We start from the raw sequence: 19032 nt of genomic DNA, 5'->3' as shown, positions 1-19032 counted from the left end.
GTCTCTGAGTCTGGTGGTCTTGGTCCGGATGCTGCGGTACCGTCTGCCAGACGGCAGCAGACAGAACAGATTGTTGCTGGGGTGATGGGGGTCCTTTAATATCCTACCGGCCTTCTTCCTACACCGCTGGGTGTAGAGGTCCTCCATGGATGGCAACTCCGTCCTGGTGATGTGCTGAGCAGTTTTCACCACCCTCTGTAGAGTCCTACGGTTGAGGGCGGTGCAACTGCCATACCAGGCGGTGATGCAGCCAGTCAGGATACTCTCGATGGTGCACCTGTAGAAGTTGCAGAGTATCCTGGAGTCCATGTTGAACTTCCGCAGCCTGCGGAGGAAGAAGAGCCGCTGTCGAGCCGTCTTGGATATGACCCTGGTGTGATGTGTCCATGTCAGGTCCTCACTGATGTTAACCCCGAGGAACCTGAAGCTGCTAACTCTCTCCACAGGAGTCCCGTCGATGGTGATGGGTGTGTGTGCTTCTCTCTGCCTCTTCCTGTAGTCCACAATCAGCTCCTTTGTTTTGCTGACGTTGAGATGGAGGTTGTTGTCCTGGCACCAAGATGTCAGGGCTCTGACCTCCTCTCTGTACGCCGTCTCGTCGCCGTCTGTGATCAGGCCGATGACGGTCGTGTCGTCAGCAAACTTGATGATGGTGTTGGAGCTGTGTGTGGCCACGCAGTCGTGCGTGAACAGGGAGTAGAGGAGAGGGCTGAGCACACAACCCTGAGGGGCTCGGTGTTGAGGGTCAAGTTGGAGGATGTGATGTTCCCCATCCGCATTCTTCTGTTCCAATTGGCTGAATGTAGGTCCAAGTCACCCTGAAAGTGCAATAGGCCTATATTATAATTTTCTGTAGAGGAACAAAGAAATGTCCAGAAAATGTGCCCTGAACAAAGACTAAGGGTATGTTAACACAAAATATGTTTTGCTTGGTTAAAAAAAAAAGAAGAATTGACCAATTTTCCCATTCAGTTTCTTTATTTACTCAGCTGTTAAAAGTGGGAAAATAGAAAAACATAAAATACTCGGTTTCTGTTCAGAATTTGCATTTCTGCTGTTTTCAAGACACTGGAATGCTTCCTCTAAAATAAAGAAAGACATCAAGAGCACAAATAAATAACACTGAAATTGTTTTATGCTGGGAAGAATGAAGAGGATTAATGTAGGCCTATACATGTGTGTAAAACCATGTGGAAGCATTTAAACATATAAAAAGCTTCCACAGTAGCATTACTAACAAGTACCTGAACTAGCAGACAGATTTTTTTGTGTTTGTAGTCCCGAACTGCATACTACAAAAATCTAACCTCTGTCTAAGCTAACACAAGCTAATTTTAGCTAACGTTAGCTAGCATGTCAAACAGGGCTAGTCAGACTCTTTCAATGGCTCCGGGGCTAGTAAATCAGCACATTAAGTACTATATAGAATGAAAAGTTGCACATAACTGATACAACTATTAAATAGCAAGATGACCAGTAAAACTACAGCAGACGACAACCCCCGGATAATTAAAAAAAACGAACTTACTTGAAGATGCTTCTTCAAGTTGGAGGTGGAGTCTTTGGACGCTGAAAGGAGGTTGGTTGCTGGCAAGCAGAGGTTGCACTGCACAGTTATATTTGGTTCTCCCTTCTCTTTCTTTAATGTGAAATGCTGTTTGAATTTCCATGTAAGAAACGCATTCCTGCCCTGGCTCTGTTGTGCCGGCTCCGGCTCAAGCTCTACCTCTAGCTCCTGCTGTTCCTCTTCGGACTTCATGGTGACTAATCACGCAAACAATCGTTCGTTTTCATGTTGGGGTTGGGGCTTCTGGGAAATGCATTAATTTATTTAGAGAGTGAATAAACTCGTGAAACAGAGAAGTATCGTCATGTAATCCATTGATTTCAACAATGTAACTGTATTCTGAATACCATCTATTTAAATTGTAACTGTAACGGAATACAGTTACTCATAATTTATATTCTGAATACGTAACGCCGGTACATGTATTCCGTTAGCCTACTCCCCAACACTGGCTACAAATCAATAAATCATCAGGTTGTTACGCATGGACTTAGCGGAGGCGTCGTGGAGTTCTTTGCCCCGCTGCGTCCATTAACTTTGTGTAGGCTAATGTACACCTCGACGGCCATTATCCCTTACGAATTGAATTAATAACACAATGAATTGAATTAATAACTGATCAACAAAGAGGCTAATGCCATGACTTTTGCTCACAACACAATAATTGTTTACTCCCAAATATTTTGAAGACGCACAGATTACATTTGGGCACATATGTGACTAAAATGTTTGTAATTTCATGTCCTGAATAATATTACTTGATTACTTAACTTACAGTCATATTATGGTAGCCTACTCTTGAAAATATTTGGGCCAGGCTAATTTGGCTTATCTCTCTCTCTTGGCTATCTCCACTTTCCAATCATTACTCTCCTAAATAAAAGCTCAAGTTAAATAAGTCTTATATGGTGCACCTGGACTGAAATGTTTCGTATTTCATATTCATATCGAGTTCCATAAAATTCCAAGACTGTCTGCATCACAAATGACTATCCTGTGAAATCCTTTAGACTAATTTCCAGTAGAGGATTCTCCCCACTCACTCTCTTTGCTCCTCTGCCCTGACTCCTACAGGTCAATAGGGGTGGTGGAGTGATTATTATTACCATCATTTATCATTATTATTACTATTATTATCCACTGAAGCCCCCCTAAAATAGGCCTAATGACGCCACTGTTATACTGTATTTTATAATTATTATATTTCATCATATAATCACGTTATGTAACTGTTACATAGTTAATGGCAGTTATTTGAGGTCATATTCACGAGATATGTGTTAATGGACAGTGGATTTACAGCACTGATGTTTCAGTGTTCATTGAATGTCTCAAAGCTCTGTGCTTCCGCACCTTAACAGATCCTCAACTGTGGCATGGCAGTGTTTGCTGAGCTCCACGTGAATTTAGGAGTGTCCACATTTCCGATAACACCTAAAGGCAACATTCACCCCCCCCCCCCCCCCTCACAGTGTTTTCACCTGCACTCTATCTGGTTAGTTTGGGACTTTCCACGCCTCTTCCTCATAAAAGACACGGAGATATATCTGCGGGCCACACTGAGCTCGCGCTTCATCCCGTCACTACTCGGAGTTCACAAAACCCGCCACTGAGAGAATGGACTCCGCTGCTATACTGCTGCTGCTCACCGTGACCGCCTCAGCTCTGCTCCAAGGTAAGGCTCGCTGCTACTGTAGTAGAAGAAGCTCCAGAATAGTTTGGACACGATATGATTCTGTGGTTTGACACATGTAGCCTATTCAGTTTACTGTACACCTTGTTTTTACTGCACTTGCCGGTGAGCCTGAATGGTAACAGCCTGTCTGAGAAGAGGACACCTGAAGGCACCTCTGTTGTGAGGAATGTTCCAGTGTGCCTGTGTAACGCCTTCAGGCTTGAGACGGGTTGAGCTGGAACTTTGGGAAAGACCTAATTTGTTTCGATGGATTTCCCCTTAAGGGCAAACATAGGAACTTACCGTTTAAAATGAAATAAGAGTAAGTGTAGGCGAACAGAACGGGAAGCAATGAGCTCTGCCGTCGTAAATGCTGAATAAACGTGTAATTAACAGGTGGGTTAACTGAATACAGGTGGCTTTATCCTTCACTCTGCGCCAACTCCCTCTCCAACGAACACTTCCCATCTTCTGCTGAACCCGAGCAGGTTGTAACACTGTGGTGAAATATGGTCACTGCAGTCAGATGTTAGTTGTTGAGGCTGGGGTTTTAAGCCAAGCTCTCTCTGTCTTTGTTCCGATGTGGTAAAACGTACAATAAGTAAAGTCATCTATGTGGAAAGCAACTAAATATTCATATACAGCCCAGAAAGCCCCTGGGGCTAGCAAATACCTATTTGAGGATACAGTGGTCTGACTGTATAACCTCTGATGCTGATAGTGAATGATTTGTTTGGGAGGAAACAGGGGCTGTGGTTTGAGCTCAACACTATCACACTGCTGGCCCTGCTAACAGTGTGGGGTGTCACTCACACAGGATAAATCAGAATAAATAGCTCCCTGCTTATCTGAGAGTGTGTCCATGTCACTGGCCCTCTGCATTGAGCTGCTCATTGTCACAGCGCCTGTCTGACTGCTGGCTGTGTGTGTGTGTGTGTGTGTGTGTGTGTGTGTGTGTGTGTGTGTGTGTGTGTGTGTGTGTGTGTGTGTGTGTGTGTGTGTGTGGTGGGGGGGTGATGGGTGCTTGACACTTGACACGCCAGAGTCACCTTCTCCATCACTTGATGCTATCTGTCCTGTCTCAGGATCAGTGGCTCCACAGGAGGAGGAGGGAACCCAATTTTGTTTTTTTGGGGTTGGGGGGTAGGGTCACATTTCAGTCCATATTACCCTCCACATAATGACAGATACTAACACAAAAGTTAGCAGCTGAAGTCAGTTTGTAGCTTGATCTGCAGCATTCCTCACATCAAAGAGGGAAGCTTTCAAAGAGACGCTGAGGCTCAGAGTCAAGCGGGGGAGGTGTGTGTGTGTGTGGGGGGGGGTGTCCAGGGGTTCGAGGCTGACTGCGGGGTGAGACCTGCCCAGATGTGAGGGGATACAGCAGAGTGGGCTGTGGAACATTTTTTTAGATGAATTGGGTTAGAAAAGTTATGGTCGCTGACATTTTAAGGACGGTTAAAGATATCAGTAGCATTTTCACCTCAGATACAGAGACACTGTGATGTGGAGTCCCGTCTCATGCCACTGGACAGTGTTTTGTATCTTATACGTCTTCATACTTCATTTATTCTAACTAGAATTCCATTTCATGACTCACCGGTACTTGAAGAGCCCCAGACCCCATCATAGAAACCTGGAGACAGACACCTGGAGATCCAAAGTATGGGGAGAGAGTAAAGCTAACCGGAAGTAACCCGGGGGTGAGGCCAGTTTCTGAGGAGCTGTCTCTCATTCTACTGTGTTTGGTTTCACAGACCAAAACTCAATTCTTGCAACAAAGGAGGAGTGCTTTTTAACATAAACGTTTGGATAAAATGTAACTTTGAAGTTTTCCATTATTTGCTGTTGGCCTAGCTGTTGAACATCCGTCCTTTTAAAAAAAATGTTATTTTCTAACTGCTCGGTATTAATTAACTACCAGTTAATAATACACTCTAAAAAAACAAAAATGTTTTACATTGCCACATGAACAATGCCTCCCTGCAATGATCCATCTTGCAGGAAAATGTGAAATGTTCACAGCGTAATTCTCGGGGTTCCTTACTGTAGCAGGGATATTATTCATTCCAGTCAGGCGGTACATGTGATCAAATGTTTTGTAAAAAACGGAGCAACTGCTTAAAGTTGTGGATAATATGCAATAGATCCCCTCAAGCAATGGGTCCTTTTTATAAAAAATAAAAAAGGGGTTTGACTGCTGAGAGCGGGGGAAGCCAGACAGTAATGTGTGTTTGTTATGCTTTAAGTTGCTTTAGCTTGGGGGGCGGGATGGTTTGAAAAGGTGTCTCGGTGTGCCTCAACATGTTAAACGGCACGTCTTTTTCTGGAGGGAAAATACCTTTGAGGGGGTCAGTGGTGGAGGGGGGGGGGGCCTTTACCTTCAACTCCCACCATACAACACTCCCAGAAGCCGATTTTTGAAAGGTCAGCGTGTTTGAGGCTGCTCCTAAATCTTTCTGTCAGATGGTTTCAGTTTGATCTGCTCTTCAGAAGCCCGAACCCCTCCACGGTTCACACTGCACAGAAACATCATAAGTTGCTACTGTCATGTGAAAGGGGTTAAAGGTTTACAAGGTTCCTTTATGGGTAAAGAAAATTCCCATTTCCCATGAGCTCTTGGTGATCTTATTTCAAAGCAGCGAATGAAAGAATGGCATCACTAAATGAAAGGTTTTTTTTATACATCCAGAAAATCTGACATTTGGAAGAAACAAAGTCAAGTAGCAATTACATATTGAAAAGCAGAGACAGCTAATCCTGGTGTAAAGTGTACAGCAGGGTAAATTGTGTTTCCTCCTCAGAGAACCAGATTTCTGAGTGCCGACATCTTTGATAATTAATTATCTAAACACAGTTCCATCAAAAAATGTGACTTCTTAGAAAGCGTTCTCCTTTCCTTTATTTACATCTTCAATGAGCAGCAGCTGCAGGATTTACTTATGGTTTGCTGAAAACTCCCCTGTACCAGGTAATGATACTCCCCTGTATCAGGATAGCTGTGCTATGTCAGGGACTGATAATGCTCCTTTACCCGGAGACCTCTCCTTTATCTGGTGTCAGCGAAGCTCAGAGCCTGGCCAGGACCATGGTGACCTATCAGCGGGGTTAAATGAGTGTCTAATGCGGGGGCCCACAGACAGCTCCCGTGTGTTGGCAGTACACTGTGCTTTCCTCATTGCACTTTTCAATATTTCCCTCAGCAACAAATAATTGTACCTTACTCACCAACATTTCCAAGAACTGAACAGGGGAGCCCCCCCCACCAACACACGAACACACACACACAAGCGACTGTATCGAAACAAGAAGTGTAACGCTGTGTTGGCCTAAAGGTGCAGCTTTGATAAATCTGTGAGAAAAATGTACATTTAATAAAGTCCACCTTGCCAAAAATAACTCCTGGGGGAAATTAGGCAGCAGGAAGTGAAGTCACTAGTGTTACCAAACTTCTCTGCATTGTCATCGACAACATGCAGTGTGTTCAGAATTTAATTCAAGGAGGTTTTTCTTTCTTTATCCCCCTCAAAACTGTGCCATTGATATTGTCCAACGATGGATTCTAGAACAGTGCCTCGGGTCACCCAACCAACAAGCTCAGGACGAGCTGTAAAAAAATATATCACGGGTACTGACGCATTATTGGATTATCATAAGGAATGTCATAGGCAGTAATTGAGAGTGACAGCAAAGCTCAGTGTTCAGGTTGTGTGTGTGTGTGTGTGTGTGTGTGTGTGTGTGTGTGTGTGTGTGTGTGTGTGGGGGGGGAAAGTTTACTTTCCATTTACAGGTGTAACAAAGAACTAAGTAAAAAGCCCCAAGCTGGGTGTGTTGATGGGAGAAGTTGATAGCAAAGCAGTTGCAAAGTTACAATACCGTTACAATACCGCAAGCCTGAAAGCAGTTACAATACCGCAGCCTGAAAGCCTGGAGAATAACCTGGTATGTTTTACTTACACTTAACATGCTCGGACACCATTTCAGCTGAACACAGTGGGGCCGTATATTACACTTGCATTTAATGACATGGAAGCACACTCCCTACTCTAATTTTTTTCATCAATGTTGTTATATTTTTAATTGCAGATCAAAGAATATCCAATGATTGTGCTGAAGACATTTTTTTCCATTTGAGTATTGTTGTGTGTGTGTGTGTGTGTGTGTGTGTGTGTGTGTGTGTGTGTGTGTGTGTGTGTGTGTGTGTGTGTGTGTGTGTGTGTGTGTGTGTGTGTGTGTGTGTGTTTGTGTGTGTGAGAAACACTATTATTTATGCAGAAAAAAAATCTTATTGGTACCCACTGCAGAAATGGCCACTGAGACGCTCCGTGGTAGCTTTAAATAGAAGATAGAATACATGTTTTTGCAGCTCTCTGTGTTTGTAGAAATATTACCCAGCTGTAGAGAACAATAGAACATGATGTATGTACTGTGTATGCTGCTGGGCCATAGGGGACAGACACACACATCAACCTGATGGATTGTGGCTCCTACTCTGATTCTGAGGACTGAAGCGGAGTATCTGCTCAGCGAATCCATAGTGCTGAACTCATGGTCTCTGAATCCAGATAAGATAAGAAAATGCAGATCCCAGGATCAGAACTGATTCTTACTCGCCTCAGGAGTAATCCTGGAAGCATTAGGGATACAAATCATTGCGTACCGCCATGGACCATTTATACTGCTTTCCATCCAATAACATAAGAAATTTCATTAGTTTTATTACGAAATTGATTTCTAACAGCAACAGGTGAACAAGTTAATGCACATGAATAATATCAGATTATCATATATCATATCAACAATGAAATATGTATATTAAGTATTATGTGTAACATAAATACACAGAATACTTTAAATTACAATATATAATACTAACAAAATGCAAACGTCATACTATTTACAGTATACAAGTACAAAGAACTTTTAGTAGTAGAATATTTAGAAACTAATAATATTTGGTTAGTAAACAAAAAATCTATGATAGCCCTACAAAGTGCATGAAGGAGCCCTCTGAAATCCAGAGTGCGCAGTAGCATCTGGACACAGTGGTTCAAAGTGAAGGTACATTCTCTCGGTTATGAAGCAGGTTGCTAAACACACAAGCCTGCATGTTTGGGAACAGAAGTACGCCTGATATCTGAGACCTGTTGTCCGACATGCATTCAGGAGAGGTTCATGTCAGGGGGTGTTTGTTGAGCTAATAATGAACATTTGTGAGTGACGCATTCAATTCTTATTTACACATTCCACTTCCAGTCCACCTGATACAGATACAGTATAATGGCTGCAGATACATCATTTTACATGCCGGTTTACATCAGTTTTTTAAGGGTTACAGACAACTGTGGCATTCAAAAACATCCAATGAGAGCCACTCTTTTCAGTATAACTATACTTTTTATTATCTCAGTGAGTCGTCTGCTCTGTGACTTCCTGCAGCTTTAACTTCACAGATTGATCCTGAGCATCTTAAAGAAAGCTGGACAGAAACATTTTTCAGCATGCCAAAAGATGTTATTGCACAGTGAATGTGAAGGTAGAGTACTAACATGCCTGTGGGGGCTCCCTGCTGTGTTGTGGTGGGTTGATGGTGTGCAGGCAACCACAGCCCGACAACACAGCAGCAGAAACAGAAAGAGGGTCATGTTGACATTGTCTGCGACTTTTAATTTGTGCGTCCTGGTGGCTTCACAAAGCAAGCATTCATGCCCGGAAGGCTCCTGATGTTTGATGGAGGCACTACAGTTGTTGTTCTCCCTGTTTGTGTAACACCATTCTGAGCTAAAGTCTTCCCACCTACAGCTCTATGATTCTTGTAAGCTTTAAAATCACGACAACAGCCAGAATAATCAGCAGAGTGACTGGAATGAGTCTGCAAGGGTTTGACTGAAGCTGACAGCATGTTCTCTGGATCAGGAAATGATACTGATGACATGATGAATCATTTCTTGGGAATTGGAAATGAATGGGAAAGCTAAACTCAGGATCTGATCCTTGGTTTTGAGAGTGTATGGTGTGTGCCAGTGGCTGTAAAGGTTTGTGTGAATGCAAATTGAAGACACAAATGATAACACACCTTGATGCACAAGGTAGATAAATAGGCAGAACAAATGTATTATTTCTAAACATGTAGAGGCCAAAAGGTTGGTAACAACCTAAAAAAGGTAAAAATCATACTTTCTATGTTTTGAAATATTTAACCCCAACAGGATTTTTAAACCAAACTAAATAAAAAATAATGATACTTTACTTCTCACTTTTAAAATGACATAATACATGATTGGAATTATTTTAAATGTAAGAGATGTTTTCAACCCCTTACCCCACACCGCACAGTTCCTCTGCCCCCTCCCCTGTCTACAAGGCCCCATTCTGTTCCAGACCCTAGTACTGCGCTGTGGATAGATCCTGTCTTTCTTGCATCATGGTTAAACCACACACCCAATGGGCTGCTTCTCCGCCTCTGCCAGTGGGACCTCGATACTCCTCAACAAAAACACCATCTCCAGCTCCCCATGGATATGAACACATCATAAAGTATACACATCTTCTGTCACCCGGTCACTGAAAAACAAACGGAGCACTTACAATGGTTTATTGAGAGCTGACGTACCTGCAGATTTCTTGCTTTTGAGTTTGTTTCTTCATGGTTTTCTCATCTAAAGCGGCTTTGGATAAAAGCGTCAGCCAAATGAAAGGGGATGTAAGATGCTTGTGGTGTATATACAAAACCCTCCTTTACTGTCCCTTCAACTCTTGGGGGTGTAGTAGTTGCTTCTGTTAACCCTACACCTTACAGCCTGAAGCCTGGGCTCTTGGTTTTAAAGCTGCCCCCCCCTCTGTGCTTGAGAAGCTGTTGCTGGTACAACAGGACGCTTCACAATGACATTAGCTGTGTATCATAGCACTGTCAAGCTTCTCTGGTTTAAGTCCTATGAAGTCCCAGCCTCGTCATCGAATTCTTACAGCCTGCTGGACTTTACATGGATACATCTGTAAGGGTCAGATTTGAAGTATGCCACTACTAGAAGAACCCTTTCATGCGAATGCAGCTGTAGTGCTGAGCGATGCCTCTGAGGACATGTACTAGAAATGATCAGCTATGACCAGACATTGAGTGTGCTCACCAGCTCATGTGCAGTAATGTGAGAATAGCATGAAGGCACAGCTTGTCGATTTTTGGTTTCACTACTGCCACTGAACGCAACTCTCAGGAGACAATGCATGGCTAGATATTAAAGCAGAACTGTTGAACTTGTATGAGTGTCACACACATTTGGATTGAAACACACATACTGGATTGGACACTGGTATTGCTCTCAATAAAGTACAGCACTAGGAACTCCAGGTGCTGTGCCAAAGCCTGGAGTCCAGTCACACAACACAAATCAATACACTACTGGACAATATGAGACAATGTGGTTTTCCTGGACAAAGCCTACATTTCACTCCAACTGGCACACCGTCAGGGACTTTAGAACTCCAGCTATGCAACACGGCTGAAGCAGTGGAATTTGAGCAACACAAACAAAAGTAACTAGTTCAACGGCAAGGGACACTCTCTCCCAGACACACACACACACACACACACACACACACACACACACACACACACACACACACACACACACACACACACACACACACACACACACACACACACACACACACAGACACATGCTCTCTGTATCTGCTCTCTCTCTTTCTCTCTTCTCCTTATCACATTCCATTAAAAACACATGTCAATTATCATGCCCACCTAGGAGTAGGTTTCTCCTTATGGCTCTAACTATCTGCTACCAACCCCTAAGGAAGTGGTAAGGAACACCATACAGGTACATATTGAAAAAACTCTACACTACTTCACAATACTCACTACACACTACACACTACACACTACTCACTACTCACTACACACTACAACAGCAGCCCGCCCCTCTGCCCCTGACCCGCTGTACCCTGCTGTTCTGAGCTCTGAGGCCAGGGGTATTAAGGTCTAATTTTAACTGTGGGACTCGATGAGAAGCACTGGAAGCTTGGCCTCTTTTGGCCTTATTGAGGAAATACCAGGGAGATCTCCTACGGACCGGTCAGAGATAACAAGTGCAGAGCGCCTTCCAGTCAGCACTCAGGTATTTTACCCGGGAGCAGCATGTCTCTGAGACAACACTCACCACTCAATTTCAGCAGCTTGTGAGTCAGCCCCTCTCACTACATATCTTTACCTCTATTGCTGAACACTGCCACAAGTTTTTCTCCATCTGCAGGACAGTATTTATGTACAAGGCATACTTTTGGGAGGATCTATCTCTCTTCACCCCCGGTAGAGCGAGACAAAGGACACACAGTCACACAGTTGCCTGGCAGATAACAGATATGCTTCATGCGGCCATGTCTACCCAAGTAAAACATAAGGCTGTAAGAGCACGCTCTCCTCTCCTTATTTATAAGGCATCCTGCGTCTGCTCCTGTGTCTCCAGCTGACTAATAAAGCTAACCTGAAGCCGCTGAGGAACTGGCTCTTCTCCAGCTCCAACTTTCTCAACTTGGCCTTGCTACAGCACCCCCTCCCTGTATTTAGGGCTTGGAGACAGGTTCATGGAAAAAGAAAAAGTCAACATTTTATGCCACATTGAAGTGGTGTGTTCTCTTGCCTAAATAAGAAATAGCATACATGGAAATATGAGGAGGCATGTTCTATTAGGTCTTAAAGGATGTTGCTTTGTGTGGCAATCTGAAGGAATGATGACATGTGAGCTACTTATATCGAGTAGAACAGTCTGTCCTTTTTTTTTTTTAAGATTCTTTTTATATATTTTTGGATCAAGTCAAGACCTGCAGAGCTCTTATGGAGCAGACCATAGAAAGAAAACCGGTTGAGTGCTCGAGGGCCAAATTCCAGCTTGTTATTTGAAGAAGAAGAATGAGACCTTTAGGGAGACGACCCCACCTCCATTTGCTCACTTCGTTTACTCTAAACAATTAGAATCAGTCTTTTCTGTAAACAGTAACTAGCTAATACAAGTAAGGATTTTCTCTTAGCCATGCACATATTCCATTTCTGTCAATATATGGGATGTACAGTATGTTTAATGGTCTTTCATGATTCAGTGTGTTCTTCAAAAGTAGATTTGAAGGGTTTGTTTTGTACATGGAGATTAAAAAGCTGTACAATGGTTCAACAAGACAACATTTGGAGAGGGCAGAAAGATACAAAGAAACCATAGACTATAAATAACAGTTTATTAAGAATATAGGTCATTTCCAATCACTGATAAATAAAAGTACCCATCATGAAATACTGAGGGGTTTGTCATTGTAGCAGAAACTCAGTAGTCAACCAATACCAGGGAAATTCCAAGACTACCAGTCTTGAGTCCACTGACGGCCCTCAGTGGGATGATTGCTCACCTATGTATCCCCTGTGGGCTGTAGGAGAGGCTAGCGTGTTAGCGAGGTATGTTCAGCCCTAAAACCAGTGTTACTGAGTTTTAGAAAAAAATGCCTTTTTATATTAAATTGGTCAAATTAACATGTCATGTGAATGTGCAGAATAAAAAGGTTTCTGCCAGCTGCATTCCTCTCTTAGTTGTGAAAGGATTTTTTTTTAATAAACATTTTCTTTTTCATTTAATACCCTTAAAAATAGGTAATCATCATTTCTTAAGTTTCAATCATATAACTAATATCTATATATGTTCAATAATATGGAACATTTGCCTCAGAGTGAGCTCATCATATACAGAGTCAGAATCACTAGACGTTCATTAAAAATGTATTATTGTTAGTTATGATTAGTAAGGTAATAAGCACGCTTTCTCTGCCTGACTCTCTAAATGTCAACCAATCAAAATCAAAGCAAAAAAGAAAACTAAAGGAAGGGGAAATTGAATAAATAAAGGATGGATCGTTATTGTTGAATGTGTGTTTGGACACGAGTCAGATGTTAGCTTTCTTTCACTTCTTCAGTATTTCCAGTCTGTTGGCACAAACTGTGCCTTTAGCAACGAACACTACAAGTCCTTAAATCATCTGCTGCCTGTCAGAGAGCAGAGGGACTGAATCATTTCCCTTGAATCTGTTGTGGGCATTATATGCATGAGTGTTGTTACCTTGAGGATACACAGATATGAGCACAGCTGCCAGCCATGCTATTGATTCCCTGTGTCACAAACCGGAAAAACACGGGCAGCTACATTCCAGGCATTGTGACTAGTCACTGTGTCACATGTCATGTGACTCAAATGTGTTTCCCCGTTGCTGCTGAAAGCACCATTGTTTGGTCTTTGGCCTGGGTCAGACCTGTTTACTTAGGTTAGAGTGTGTGCTTGAAAAATTAACATTTTAACATTACAAATATAAACTCAATCCAACTAACATTTAACTCTGTTTGTGCTCTTAAAGTGTGTTTTGATATTGTGTTCAGCTTTTTCTTACAATTTGAAATATTATTGTTTCAATTAAGCAAAGCATTCTTATATAAAGGGCCACTAATTATGTAAAGCCACAAAGTCAAATACTCCCTTTTACTGATGTCACAAAATGTACTATCCAATTATATGAATCCCATGTACTTCAACACACACTGCATGACCCTTTGCAGACTTTTGTTTGTGACTAAGTTAAAAAAGTTTATTATTCCCTCTTGCTCAAAAACCTCTTGTTCAAACAAATGCTTTTATTCTTCGCAAGTTCCTCATCCCGAACAACATTTTACCAGACGAAATATAAACTAATAATTATGACTTTGACCTTTACCCAATACCACATTTTTGAAAAACACAAGATAAGGCTTGTGGCTGCGGCCTTGTTTGAAGAAGAGCAGGAAGAGCAAGGCAAAGGAAGGGGCCTCTGAGGGGCCCTCTGCACATTTCACTGTTTAATTCTGCAGAACTCATCAACCTGAGCCGTCCCAGCCAGGACCCTCAGATCAGCTGATCCAACACTGAGCTCCATAGCGGCCTAAACACCACGCAACAAAGTCTTTATTTGCATTATCAACTCATATCCTCTCTCTGATGTTAATTACAGGCATTTTATTTGAACCTAAGGATTAAATCATACTTTATAAATCCCTGAGCGGAAATAACATTTTCACTCTGGTGTTGTTTACATTACAAACATGTTTAAATGCTGTTTTTACAGTATAATAATTTGATTTTTTAAACGTGATTTAACGGCAGCACACATTTAAAAATATACTTTATTTTGTATGTGTCCTAAATAAATAAAACAATTATTCATCTGTTATGACAACATTTTAATTTCATGTCAAAGTCTTGACATAAAAGCAAAAAACTGATACATTATATAAAAAAAAGAAAGGTGAACTATGTCTCTGAAACGATAGAAAACACAGACAAGTTAATATGCAATTGACTGGTTTTATGAAATATCTTCCACTTGACACTTGATAGACCTTTAGAGCAGTGGTTCTCAACTGGTGGGTCGCGACCCAAAAGTGGGTCGTGGACCCATTTTTAGTGGGTCACAGATATGCAAGTGAAAACTAAAAGTTGAGAAAAAAAAAATCACGGAAAAAACTCAAACATTTTGAAGGCCAAAATTTCTAATGCTGCGTGATCAGTAGCCATTTGACTGGAAATGTCAGAGACCAGAAACGGTTAAGAAAACTGTTGTCATGTAGTGATCCACGATTGGCTCCAAGTCTGTCTTTTTATTTAATACACAAAATATGTGCTATATATATATGCAGTGGTTCAACACTTTGGGTCGTGATTTATTGACGAAGGAAAAAGTGGGTCCGGAGGTTTGACCAGTTGCGGACCACTCCTTTGAGATCTGCTGAGCCTGCCCTGTGGCCTGATGGGATTTCTTCTGTGGATCTGACTTTTTCTAGATAACCATTGACAGGCGTCATGATAACGTTCCCATTCCCAGCTCTACTCAGTGTCTCTCCTCCTCAGCCAAGCATCTGGAGACTAATGCATGTTGCTTTTTAACATCTGAGGAAGAGCAGCCCTTACTCCTGATAACCACCTGCAGAGCGAAGGCTGGGGGTTCCTGTTAGTTTGTGGAGAAGATTGTGTTTTGTGTAGGTGCCTGATTAAATGTAACAGTGTATTAGGGCTGTGAACATCCTGAAAGTATCTGATGGCCCTTCCATAAGCTGTGGCAGCAATTCCAATCCACTGCTAAATTTAACAAGGTTTGACCATGCAGGAATTGATATACATTTTCAAAAGTCTTTCCAAAATAACACATTAAGATATGTTAAAATAAGATACATTCTTCATTTTTTATCAGATTTTGTTTCTAAAGCTTTTGAGATTAGGATGTTTTTGCAATAAAAGCATTTTTCGTTAAGCAGTTCTGTTCTGGGAACTGCGCCAAATGTACAACAAAGCTATAAAAGCTAACATCCGCTGAAATTCCTTGGTCTTTAATGTGTGATTTTTCACTTTAATAAGGCTGTTGATGTGTTTTAGCTCATTAAATAAAGCAAGGTCAAATAAAAAAAAAATAATAAAAAACCCCCGGTGATATCAGAGGAAACGGTGAATGACTCACTGTGTTCTTCATTCTCCAGAAACTTCCCTCACTACTTTGATGGCAGGAACATGATTCATTTTATGACATTCTATATTGTTTCAAGAAAGATATTGTTTTGGTATTAACTTTGTTTTTGTTAAATATATTATTTATTAGATAATATTACTGCTCTAGAAATAACATGTAGTCCATAAATAATACAAATATTGAATTAGAATTGTGCTAAATTGAATGGCAACCAGGCTGACTTGACATGCAGCTAATGAGCACACGTCAACATGTTTGTGTTGATCACATCTTGATCACAATAAGGATCAGTGTTTGGCCCAATGCAGAGGCTCCTCATGAGGCAGGCTGCTGGTGTGTGACCTTTGCTGAGTGGGCAATTGTGTAGTTCACCTAATTCGAACAGTGCGCGCACACACACACACACACACACACACACACACACACACACACACACACACACACACACACACACACACACACACACACACACACACACACTGCGTAAGTGAAGGGCATCTGCTGACGTTGTTAATTGCTGTATTTATCTCTAAGACTGTCTCCTGAGTGGAAAACAAATGCTTGCAGTGCCCCTTGTTTTTTTTGGGCTAATAAGGTGGTTAGTAGGAAATGACAGGCACTAAAGTTAATTTCTTAAACAAAAGAGCTTATGTTTGTCATGTTTGTGTCCCCCTCTGCTGAGGACATGTTGTTGCTCTCAGACGTGCTGGGGCCTCTGCATCAGAGAGCTAGAGCCATAGAAAATGAATTCTCCCTCCTCCTACAGGGAAGCCCATACAGTGGCAAGCAGAGGCCATGCTGCAGCTGATCACCAAGTTGTTTATGAAGTGTGTTTCACTTTGGGAGTAGACCAGCAACAACATATGGTCCCCTGAGAGAGAAAACGTAGCAGCTGAGGTTCTTAACACTACATCCACATCAGATGCATTTATTTTCCTTGTTCAGATGCATAGGAAGTTCTCCTGGGTCACCCTGAAGGACCCGTGTCGTAAACATTTTATGTGATTAGAGAATAGTTGATTCTAAGAATGATAAACCACAAGCACCTCCGAATAACTTCCTAAAAAACAGTCGTCTGTGCTGAGCAGTTGCTAGATAAGCAAATAAGGAGGAGCACGCGACATAAGATTTTCATTGCCAACATATACGTTGTATCTGCTGTGCATATGACAAATAAAACCTTGAAACCTTGAAACCTTGAAACCTAATAGTCTTTAAAAGAAAGATCCCAGGTAATATAGAATATGATGAAAATTCAGATGGAGCAGCAATAACCGCTCAGATGTAAATAAAACGTTTATATAATTGTAATTATATTTCAAATGTCTTTTTTATAAACAATTATGTGTATGCTTAACTGGCACAAACACCTTTTTTTATGTTTAATTTGTCCTGAGGTTGGAACTGAGAAGTAATCTTCAGAGTTCAGTTCCAGAAATCCACTTCAAGCAGCTGCAGGACAGCCAGTCTGATACATGTGTTTCTAAATCCTCACAGTCTTTCTCTTTCATAACGCTTGAATCCAAGAGCACCTGAACCTCGTCCACAGCCCTGCTGAAGGAGGAGGTTAGGATATCTATTGCCTCTGTTATTCTAACTTCTGGAAGGAGTCTCATTTCATTCATCCTACCATGGTGTTCAATGCTTTATTTAAACTGTCCCTTAATCAATCTCTCTTTCCCTCTGACATGGTTGTGATATTGATAGCCGATCCCTCAGACCTCAGGGTGCCCCTTCCGCCCAAAATAGGACACTTCAGAGGCAGTGGGAAGCATTAGTTTGACCCTGTGAAATATTTCTACTTATTTCACTCATGGCCAGAGGGAGAGGAATGCTTCCAGTACAGGAGTTGTTTTGCTCCCAGCCACCTGTTCAACTTCTTATCCAGCGAGGTGTGTGTGTGTGTGTGTGTGTGTGTGTGTGTGTGTGTGTGTGTGTGTGTGTGTGTGTGTGTGTGTGTGTGTGTGTGTGTGTGTGTGTGTGTGTGTGTGTGTGTGTGTGTGTGTGTGTGTGCGTGCGTGTGTCTGTGTGTGTGTCTGTGTGTGTGTGTGTGGTTGTGTGTGTCCTTTTGATTGTGTACACAAAGTCAATATTTGCATAGCCAGCTGCTGCACAACTCTTCCCAGCTCAGGCCGGATGGCAGAATGCTTTTCCTCAGACAGAGAACCCCACTCTGACAGACTGTGCTCAGAGCCATCCGTTAAAATCATCACACATAAGAATAAGGTTGTACAAATATGCAATGACAAAACCAAACATTCCTCATTAGAACTTCTCCAGCAAACACGTTCCACAAACGATCAGATCACCAAGCCTCCATCCATCCATCTTCTCTCGCTTTTCCGTCAGGGTTGCGGAGGTAACAGCTCCAGCAAAGAGCCCCAAACTTCTCTTTCCCTGGCCACATCAACCAGCTCTGACTGGGGGATTCAAAGGCACTCCCAGGCCAGCAAAGAGATATAATCCCTCCACCTGGTCCTAGGTCTACCCCTCGGTCTCTTCCCAGCTGGACGTGCCTGGAGCACCTCCCTAGGGAGGCGCCCAGGTGGCATCCTCACTAGGTGCCCGAACCACCTCAACTGGCTCCTTTCAACGCGACGGAGCAGCGGTTCTACTCCCAGTCCCTCCCGGATGACTGAACTTCTCACCTTATCCCTAAGGGAGATGCCAGCCACCCTGTGGAGAAATCCCATTTCGGCCGCTTGTATCCGCGATCTCGTTCTTTCGGTCATGACCCATTCTTCATGACCATAGGTGAGGGTAGGAATGAAAATGGCCCGGTAAACAGAGAGCTTTGCCTTCTTGCTCAGCTCTCTTTTCGTCACAACGGTGCGGTAAAGCGACTGCAGTACCGCTCCCGCTTCTCTGATTCTCCGACCCATCTCATGCTCCATTGTTCCCTCACTCGAGGGCCCAGAGATACTTGAACTCCTTCACTTGGGGTAAGGCTTCATTCCCTCCCTGGAGTGGACAGTCCATCGGTTTCCTGCTGAGAACCATGGCCTCAGATTTGGAGGTGCTGATCCTCATCCCAGCCGCTTCACACTCGGCCGCGAACCGATCCAGTGAGTGCTGAAGGTCACAGACCGATGAAGCCATTAGGACCACATCATCTGCAAAAAGCAGTGGTGCAATCCTTAGCCCACCGAACTGCAGACCCCCTCCGCCACGACTATGCCTCGAAATCCTGTCCATGAATATCTACAAACAGGATTGGTGTCAAAGCGCAGGTTCGAGGGTTACTGCCCCT

At 42.6% G+C, this 19032-nt stretch overlaps 1 protein-coding gene across 1 annotated transcript in view; it reads left to right on the top strand.

Moving 5' to 3' along the window:
- The first annotated feature begins 3022 nt into the window (after positions 1 to 3022).
- alcama (activated leukocyte cell adhesion molecule a) overlaps positions 3023 to 19032 on the top strand; it is a 37935-nt gene continuing 21925 nt past the window's right edge. Inside the window, 1 exon segment of the mRNA XM_063895173.1 lies at positions 3023 to 3242. Within this exon segment, the coding sequence (XP_063751243.1) occupies positions 3185 to 3242 (58 nt within the window). The 5' untranslated portion in view covers positions 3023 to 3184.

Source organism: Eleginops maclovinus, chromosome 11 (assembly GCF_036324505.1).
Source record: "Eleginops maclovinus isolate JMC-PN-2008 ecotype Puerto Natales chromosome 11, JC_Emac_rtc_rv5, whole genome shotgun sequence".
NCBI classification, from domain to species: domain Eukaryota; kingdom Metazoa; phylum Chordata; class Actinopteri; order Perciformes; family Eleginopidae; genus Eleginops; species Eleginops maclovinus.
The sequence above is the reverse complement of the archived record's forward strand: the minus strand, read 5'-3'. Positions and strand labels throughout refer to the sequence as shown.